Genomic DNA, 10,436 nt, shown 5'->3' on the forward strand with positions numbered 1-10,436 from the left:
CCTTAGATTACTCTAAAATAACATTTGAATTAAAAGAACCTAAATAAATTTAAAATTTGTCATAATATGTAATGTGAAATTCAATTATTTAACTTTATTTTTAATCTGTGGCTAAATAAAAACAAAATATATATTTAGATGTATCTTTTTCTTTAGCATTATCAAAGTAAATCTCTCATTTTTATACCTTTAATGTTAGAACATGATCAAGCAAAGGTAGTCATAATAAACTATTCTGAATAACACATTTTAAGGATGTTAGGAAACTCTTGGTACAACTATATCTAAATAAGGAAGAATAAATGCCACAATTAGAATAAAGTAAAAAAATTAAAAATATAGCCTAGAAGGGGCTAGACTTTTGAGTCTAAAAACCCAATCATTAGCTTTCTTTTTTTGCTGTTAAAATGTCTCTTTAAAAGTAATTCAAAATTTATGGGATATTTACCTTCTCTGTGCAGGAAACATACCAGATGCAGATGCTTGAGCAGCCACCTGCTGAGTAGCTACAAGGGCAGCAGAGGTTAACCCTAATGGATAAAAAAAAAGGGAAAAAAAGGTTTCTGTTTCTGTGGACTTTGAAAGACAATCCAGGTACAATTGAAGCTCTGCGGAATCCAGAGCAGCACTTTCTCCTTTCCTAAACAAATGCATGAAACACCTCATGCAAGAAAGATCAGGTACAAGATGCCTAATCTGACTAATATGTCTTTACTGAATATACTGAGTTTTCCTATTTACTAGCCAGTTTAACAGAATCTAGCTTTCTGTCTCATGTTCCTTTCTGAGTCCTGGCACTATATAGTGCTAAATGGCTTACGTATATTATAGAACAGAAAAAACCAGCAGAAATAAAAAGTATCATATTACAAGAGGAAACAAGGGTTGAATTGAATTACAGAATAAACAGTCACCTATTTGGTTAGAATATAACTTTTCCCAGTGATGGAGAATAATACATTTCATAAGGTATACTGAATCACTGAATCATATTTAGACAGAATAACAGCTTTTATCTTGAAAAGACTAGATTTCTTTTCTAAGGGATGCTAAAATGTTCATCTAGGACAAAATATTTTAATTCTATCAGAACATATTACCAAAAAAAATATCAAACTGGAGCAAAGATAGAAAAAAATGAATATATCTTCTATATGTCTTAGTTTAGTATACTTTCTTCTTATGAATATGGGCTATTTTAGAAATTATATAGATGTAACATCCTTGAGATAGAAGATAACCTTAGATTGAGTAATTTTGAAAGAGAAAGTGCATTAATAAGAATAATCCCTTACACTGTATAAAGCCTTCCAATTAAAAAGTACTTTTTTTGAGGCAACAAATATTTCCCAACACCCAAACTCCTAACAAAGATTAAGCAAAAGCATCTAGTAGTGTAGGGTGTTCTTAACCATTTTTGTGTGTGTCATGGACCCCTTTTTGATTTATGGACCCTTTCCCAGAATAATGGAGTTTTTAAAATCATAACTGATGGAAATGCTAAATTTTAATGAAAAGTTAGTGAATATATGCATCTATCTATCTATCTATCTATCTATCTATCTATCTATCTATCTATCTATTTTTCCCCATCTAAGTTCATGTATTATTTTAGAAGAATGTGTATTCCAGATTCAGAAAACTCTGTAATAGAGAGATTGAAACTCATAATATATCACTTTTTTCCCCTTTTTACCTTACCCAACACTAGCTGAAAAGGCCAAAAGGAAGGATATTTTAGGCATGGGAGGAAAGCAATGAAAATGCAAAGTAAGAGATTGATTATCTTCTTAAAGGAATAGTAAGGAGGCCAGTGTCACTAGATCATAGATTATTTAGAGAGGAGTAATATATAAGAAAACTAGAAAGGTAGAAAGGGGCCAGATTTAAAAGCCAAACAGAAGACTTAATATTTAATGTGGAAAGTAACAGGGGAGCCTCTGGAGATTATTAAATAGAATATTGGACCTGCATTCTAGAAACATCACTTTAGCAGCTAAATAGAGCATGGATTGGTGTGGGGAGGGAAAACAATCAGGTTATTGTGATAATCCCGGAATGAAGGGATGAAGGCCTTCAGCAGGGTCATAGCAACATCCAATAAGAGATGAGGGTGAAGATAGATGTGAAAGGACTTAGGAATTTACATTGGGTGGGGTAGTGAAGAGTGGGAGGATAATGTCTAGGTTTTGGGATGAGGTGACTAGTTATTATGATTCCTTTCATAATAAAAGAGTAGTTAGGAAGAGGGGAAGGTTTTTTGGGAAAAACAATGAGTTTTGTTTAGTATTATTTTTATATTGTTTAATTAATTGTATCAATAATACATAATAATAAACAATAATTAAATGTTCTTTTGTATAGCCTTAGATTTTTCAAAATGCTATAATTTCATTTTAACCTTATCATAGTCAGAGATGCAAAAAGTTAAGAGGGGAAAAAGAAAAAATTCTACAGTGTAGTTGTAAAGTTATAGCTATTATGTTATCAATGTATCTCCCCAGTAATAGTACATTGCACTTACTAGGCATTTATTTATTTAACAGTAAGTTTTATTAAAGGCATGAGTAAGTGAACAGATCCTATTTCCCTAAGGTCTATCATAACATATACAGTTGTATACTGAAATATTTTTTCCTTCCAAAATCTTTTTCTCAATGGAACAGATTTGAGGTATTTAAGGACAAGTAGTTGATTATGAAAGTATTAAGAGTTGTATATAATTATTTTATTGTTGATAGTTTTACAAACAGCAATTTCAATGACTCTCAGTGCACGTATACTTATAAAGAGCTATTATCATCTCTTGTTGCTTATACTTTTCCTATGGCAATCTGAGTGTTATATTTAGTATTCTGTAGCTGGACTACCACCCTTAGTCTGTAGTGACTGTAGTGACATTAGTCTGCTGATAACATCAACTAGTGACAACTTAATGGAGTCCAACTCCCATCTAAACAGAGTAATTAGATATCAAATGCTTTTCTACGAAAACTATTTTTCCAATGTTACATCAAATCCATGATACAAAAGCTATATCAACAGGGTACAAGAGGAAAAAAAAGAAATTGATAAAAAACCTACTGACCTTGAAAAGGATCATATTGACCTGGTATTAGTGGGTAACCCATTCCAACATGTGTGTGATGATGAGTATGAAGATGGCGTTGACTGAAGGGGGAGTGACGGTCTCGTTCCCTCTCTGCTTCCCGCTCACGTTCAGCTACAGCCTTTTCTATTGGCTATCATGAGAAAGTAAAAGGAGGAAAAGATGAAAAAGAATATTTCTAAAAACTTGAATTAGAGTAGTGGTACAAGTTCTATTACATAAATAAGTGATAAATGCAGAATTTAAGATTATTTCTTGAAGACAAAATGATGCTAATTTTGCTTAGTAGTTGTTTTTCCTTGTTATTCTAATGATCGTAACTATGTGAAATTATAGATATCCCTTCCATATTGTGAGGGTTAGGACTGTGGTGCCCCCTGTGATCTAGAACAACCAAACAGTTTTTTGGCCTCCCTTTATACAAGAGAAGAAGTCTAAATATTTTCTTTTTCTTTTATTATGTATTTACAGTACCTTGTAAAATTTGGGTTAAGTTTTTGGTTGTAGGCTATAAATAGGTCAATGTTAAAGTAAAAATATTTCATGTCATCTGCAGCTTCTGCAAAATTCAAAAACAATTCCCATTTAATTTCTTAGGCTGACCTGTAATATCTCAAAACTACAATGGGGAAAGTTGTGATATGGAAGGGATACCTGTACAACATGGTCTACCATTTAACAAGTCAAATGGATGAAATTGCTTTTATTTTAACTGTGGCCCTTAAATATTGTATTATATATAAAAATGAAGATAAAGAGATATTAAAATAATTTCTACAAATTTACATCAATGGAATTTTTAGAAAGAACAGATTAGTATTCAAGAATACTCTCCAACCCCAATTATGTGCCATAAATGTTTCTATAAGACATAATTAAGATAATAGAAATTACAAAATTATAGGAATCTTTTTATTCTCATTCATCTGTTAATACTAGAACTCTCTGTCTCTCTGTCTCTTTCTCTCTCTCCTTTCCCTTTCCATATGGAAATAAAGATAGTTTTTAAAAACTGTTTTTGGGTTAAGTTTTCTGATTATACTTATGCTTTTTCCCCCCAAATTGCACTAATTTGCCCTCAGTGCTATCATACTTAACTCCCTATATGACCTTGGAAATGCCATTTCACTTACCTGAACCCCAGTTTCCTCATCTGTAAACAAGGAATTGAATTAGATTGCCTCTTAGGTCACTTTCAGTTCTAAATCTATGGTCCTATTATATTGGCACTAAAGTAAAGTAGTTTCAGTTTGGGACATGTTGCCAAGATTAGTATATCAAGGAAATGCCTACAAAGCCCAGCAATTTGCCTTCTGATTTCCTTGTGTGTGTACATGTTTTTTAGTAGAGCTATACTTCCAAATTGGGCTCTATGAATTTCAGTTTCCATGTGAAAACCTTAAATCTAGGTTTGCTTTAAAAAAAAAATAAATCATGAAATCCTATTACATCACATGTTTTTCCCCCTCCTAAAGAGAAAAAAAAAGCATCTTAATTTGGAAAAAAGCAATCTTTATGTATTAGTGTAAAAAAGAATCTTGAATTCAGAGTTGGGCTCCAAAATCATTCATATTTTGTAACTTTTTTCTATTTTGTCCTCTTTTCCCCAAAAACATAGCATTCTTAAATAACAACAAAAGGCAGCTTACAGCAGGGGACTTGCTGCGGTACTGGTTGGCATGCTGCTGAAGCAAATCCAGTGCTTTAGATTCAGTGGCTGTTTTCGTGCTGATGCTAGGACTGGTATTGACTTTTTCCGCCTCTTCTCTCCCTGACATCTTCCCATAAACAGGATAATGAAATCCTGGAGAGAGATAGGCCCCTGCAGGTAAACAACAAATGCCACATCAAGTTATTTGCTGCCTTTTTTATTTTCCTTTTGAACATTTGGGTTACACTGATTTGGAATGGAATTAGAAATTATAGTATAGGGGTTACATTAAGAATGGAACATATCTTCATTTGCTTATATCTAGATTTTTTTCTAGGCTAATTCATGCTGATGAATGGAGGTTATCAATAGATCTGAGTTTATAGCCATTTCATATATTTATGTGTTCTCTTAAGTAAAAGGAATAGTAACTATAATAGTTCTGACAGTAAGTGCTTAGAAAAATTTTATAGGCAATAAAGTATCTGTCAGTCCAACATAGAATATAGACTACAGAAGCTAGAGCCAGGAACTCTGACAGTTCATAAAAAGAATATCTTGTATTGAATCAGTTTCATCTATGAAACTCTAACATAAAAGTAAGAAAAATAAGTGTCATTCAAGAAGTTCCTAATTTATCCTAACATTTTAAAAGCTAAAAGTAGAATAGAATTTCACCTATAGAGTTAAACATGAAAATCTTTCCTCTTAGGATACAATTCACTTACCAGGATAGCTATGCATCAGGACAGGAGACACAGCCCTGTATGCAGGATGATTGGGATCATACATCTGTGGATAAGGATAAGTATGTAAGTACTGTATGTAGGACTGATGCTGACTCATTGGAGATGAGACAGCCACTCTGGCTCCTCGTGAGTCCTTCCAGTTTATAGGAGTCTTTCGATCATCATTTTTCATATTTTTCTCTTCAAATGATTGAGAATCAGACTGCTTGGCCTCTTTGGGCTCCTCTTTGATACTTGTTAATGACACAGGAAGGCCAGGTACCATACTCTCTTTATTAGGTGTTTTCCTTGGGTTATCTTCTTTTAATTTTTTCTCTCTATCAAGCTCTTCTGACTTTTGCTGATCAAGATATTTAGGCTGGTAGACATAATGATGCCACGTCCTTGAATCTGGATCCTGACAAAGAAACACAGGTATTATTTCTAAGTTAGTTTCAGAAAAATTGATCAAAATGTTATTGTTCGTGTTTTTATCATATTCATTTCACAACACTTAAAAAGATGGCTATTTTTATCTAAATGCAAGCTCGTAATAGTAAATTTGGTCATTATTATGACTCAGTATCACTTAAACAAAAATTCAATGGTTCCTTATTGAAATTCTTTATTATATGTAAAAACCATAATTACAATAAAATTTCAAATTACTTTTCCATCAGAAAACCTAACATATAAAATAAAAAAAATGGTATTTGCCATCTTGTGAAGATAATGTACTTTGTGTATATAACAAAAGTGAAGTATCTTACAAGAAAGAATTTCTAAATAGCATTTTTCAACCATACATTAGTAATAACAAATAGTATATGGTCAAGAAGTCCTGAAGGAAATCTTAAGGAAGATCATTAATCTGCAACTAAGACTGAATCTATACAAATAGCTAGGAAAATAGATATGACAAAAATTTAGTTGTTCTCTTTTAGTGCAGATCAAAAATTCATAGTAAAAAAAGGAATCTTAAAACCACCAAATCCAACACATTGTATAATTGAGTCAACTGAGGCCTAGACCTTGGAATTCACATAGCTAGTGAGTGGAAGATAGAAGACTAAGAAATCAGGTTTCCTGTCTCCCCAGGTCAATGCTCTTTCTACCATATTTCTGGCAAGAACCTAAAAAATAGTATCATTAATTACAGGGCTTTATTAATAAAAGGCTGCCATGAATAAAAATGCTTTAGTTAGTTACCTACAATTCTATGAAATGTTTATCTAATTGAGGTTTCATGACCTTTTTCAAATTTTAGTGAATTTTTTTTAGGGGTGCTTAATATTTTGGCCCTGAGGAAATCTGAAAAGGCCAGTCAGTCAGACTTATCTACTCATTTTAGCTTTAATGAACTTGATTTTACATTTAAAACATTACAAAATTTAATGAAGTTGAAGTCCTGTTCCCAAACCCCAGAAATTACATAATTTAAGTCCAGCAAGATTTTAAAAAGAGCTGAAAAGATACATGGACACAAAACCTACTCCATTCTGGTAAATGCTAGTGGAAAATGTGGAATTTAAAAGATCAAACATTTGGCCATCTAGTACAAGCCCCTCCTTTTACAAATGAGAACAATGAGACCTAAGAGGACTAAATGACTTGATTGTGGACACAAACAATGACAGATCTGGTGCTAGAATTGGGTCTTATGTCCCACATCACTATTATAGAAGAAATTTTATATCAAACAAATCATAATTTTTTAATTGAAATGACTTCAGAGCTCTTCTTATAAATATATATGTATATATATAATATTAACAGACTTTTTATAGAACTGAAACGACCTCAGAGGTTCATCCAATAAATTTATATAATATTAAGAACTTATAAAAATGCTTTTTAAAGAGAAAATTAATGAGGGGGAGATCCTTAGTATTTATAGGACAAAAGGCATTATTAGATCAAGCCCAGAAATAAACAGTTCTCAGATTGCTCTCTATGTCTAGGGCCATCTTACTTGTTTAAATCTTGTGGTTGGGTCTACACCTGTCTGCTTCATGGAATCCATGACAGATTTCATTTCTACAGCCTCCTTAATAAGCTGGTGGTTTTCCATCTGCTTAGCTTTGAAGCTGTCGGACTGAAGCTGCTGCTGGTGATTGGACAGAATCTGTGATTTACCTGTCTCCTCAGTTTTATTAAGCAATGATGGCCCAAGTTTAGTATTGTTTTTGCTAGGTTCTGGAGGAGTAGGGGCTTTAGAGATGGTGGCAGCTGGGATATTTTTCTGTTTATTGTCCTCCTTGCCCAGTTCTTTCAAAGGGAGTTCATTTTTTCTCTCACAGTCTCTTCCAGTTTGAGCCATTTTCTGTTCTGCCAACCTCTGGTCCTCATAATATTTTTCATACTGCTGTCTATAAGCAGGATTAGTGGCTATTAAGGACTTCTGGTCCATATAGAGTCCATATGCATACTGTCCATAATAAAGTGATTGGGCAAGTGCAGGATGTCTCTGAGTTATTACTGACTGGTGCTGAGGTGGTAAATTAGAATTGTTTTCCATTTTCTTAGGATCTAATGGCTCTGCCTTGTCTTTTCTTTCCATTTCTTCCTCAGACTCCTTTTTGATCTTCATTCCCTGTGTGCAACTACTGTTCCCAGCTGCAGGGGTGCTGACTTGGCCTGAGTGCATATAACTTGGAGAATAATAAGTATCGTAGCCATGGTAATAGGGAGAATGGGATTCTTTCACTTGGGATGATTGTGCTGTAGCTGAAGAATGTCCTTTTACAACACTGTCCTTACCAGAAATAATATCTGAAGGAGAACTGGCCTTTGACCTCATGCCCTCTGACCTGCTGTCAGAACCACCGTCGTCAGCAGCATCAGATATATCTGAATATGCAGGGCTATTTGTTTTGGTGACTGAACTCTCTGCCCCATTTTGTGTCAACACATGCAATGGAGACTGTCCATTCACCAAAGGACTACATTCCATTCTGGAAGCACTCCCTATAGAGGGGCTGGGTGCATTGTCTGTGAAGGTATAAACTTTATCAGCTTCAGCTTTAATACTTGCCATCCTGCTCTCTTGAGATTCTGATAGACCATTAGCTAGTGCTTCATTCTTGCTGAGATGGTCCTTTAAAAAATGACCTGATAAGTCTTTCCCAGATCCTTTTGTGTCCTCAAGCTTTCCTAGCTTCATATCTATTTTAGGGCTTCCTGACTCTTTACTTTCTTTCTCTTTTACCTTTCTCTTTTCCTTTTTCTTTTTGTCTTTAAGTGATGTGAGAGCTGGGTTTATAGTGCTTGGCTCTCCCATAATTGTGGGCTTTGGTTGAATAGGTTTTAATGAAGGACTCTTTGGTGTAGCTTGAACAACAGTAGTTGTGAGGGAGGGCAATCCTGATATTGACCCTGTAGTGGTAGTTGTAAAGGCTGCAGTAGGAATAGCTATCAACTGGGGAGGAGTAGGAGCTGGAGCTGGAGCAATAGGCCTGGCAGTTTTAAGTTTTGAAAGGTTTTTATCCACTTTGCAACTGTTAGCTTTTTTGCCCTTGTCTTTATCACCTGAATTTTTCTTGTCTATTAGTCCCTCCGCTTCCAGTTTGGGCATTTCAGTAGCCAAAATGCCATCTGTTATTGAGCAACTATCCAATGTGGCTGCCATATTAGAGATCACTGGAAGATTATTGAGTTCACTATTAAGGCCCTTCTTTTTGCCAGAACTCTTGCCAGCTTTTGAGTTGATAATTGAACTTGGGCCATTATTAATCAATTCTTTCTTGCTCTTGGGTGTCCCAGAGGTGTTTACAGAGCTGGGGGATATTGGTGTTTTTAGTGGATCAAATGTTGATACCATTGTGCTTGGCTCATCAAATTGAGATGCCATGGTACTCGATGCCTCCTCACAATCTGATATTTTGTCTTCATTTTCGGGCTCGAATTCCAGTTTGCTTTCTGGGTCTAAGTGTGCATGAGCCTGGTGGTACCGAAGTCCGTTAATGTGCTTGTACTTTTTATTACAATTTGGGTGTGGACAATCAATTAATACCGGAGAAGAGCAACCTTGGTCCAAAAAAGTAATCTCAGATTTCCCCTGAGGGGTGGTTGGAGTGCTTCTAGAATTACTACGAACACGCTTTCCACACTTATTGTCCTCTGAACTGGAGTTTAAATCCAGTTCCATAGAAGGCTTATTTTTCCTCTTATTTGTAGAAGAAGGACTGGCTTTGACATCTTCAACAGCACAGTTTGGAGGTGTCCTTCGACCACTTGAGTTAAGGCTACCCCTCCTTCCTTTTCCATTAGAACCACCTCTGTTCTTATTCTGTAGTCCTCTAGCTTCCACAAAACTAGCATCATTTCCTGGCACGGTTGCTGCGGACCTTGCTCGCTTCCCTCTTCCTCGACCTCCTCTCATTTCTAGATCACTTGTTGGTGATTCACAAAACCTAGGCAAGCAAAAGCAACAAAAAAGAAAATTAGGTACCATAAAGAAGCTACATACTCCAAAGTAATTAACAGTATCTGAATTACAAGGGCAGTCCATTCTTCCACTGGTCATTTCACTAGCTGGGGTACAGTCTGCCACCAAAGAAATTTATTTTTCCTCAGAAAATTAAGTAAAAGCATCTAAAGTAACTTCAAATTCAATTTAAATTTCCATAACATGGAAATAATTAAATATTATTCTGGATAAAATAAAAAGAAATTTCAAGACTATCTTTTAATATGCTTTATTCAAAACAATTAATTTCTCATTTCCCTGGTTTCAATAATTTACAAACTTTTATTTAATATTAATTTGCATGGTTTCCTTTTTGAAAAGAATGGAAGGGAAGGAAGGAAGGGAGGGAGGGGGAAAGGGAGAGAGGAAGACAGAAAGAGAAAGAGAAAGAATGAGAGAAAGAAAGAAAGAAGGAAAGAAAGAAAGAAGGAAAGAAAGAAAGAAAGGAAGGAAGGAAGGAAGGAAGAGAAAGAAAGAAAG

General features: G+C 34.6%; 1 protein-coding gene across 1 annotated transcript; it reads right to left on the minus strand.

Moving 5' to 3' along the window:
* Window positions 1-444: 444 nt before the first annotated feature.
* Window positions 445-9,893, minus strand: ZNF608 (zinc finger protein 608). Its single transcript, XM_044662464.1, has 5 exons — window positions 7,461-9,893; window positions 5,489-5,906; window positions 4,759-4,931; window positions 3,089-3,242; window positions 445-530 (listed from the first exon to the last, which is right to left on the minus strand). The coding sequence occupies exons 1-5, from the start codon at window positions 9,867-9,869 to the stop codon at window positions 445-447; spliced, it is 3,240 nt and encodes a 1,079-aa protein (XP_044518399.1). The 5' UTR covers window positions 9,870-9,893.
* Between the last annotated feature and the right edge of the window lie 543 nt (window positions 9,894-10,436).

Source organism: Gracilinanus agilis, chromosome 1, assembly GCF_016433145.1.
Source record: "Gracilinanus agilis isolate LMUSP501 chromosome 1, AgileGrace, whole genome shotgun sequence".
Classification (NCBI taxonomy): Eukaryota; Metazoa; Chordata; class Mammalia; order Didelphimorphia; family Didelphidae; genus Gracilinanus; species Gracilinanus agilis.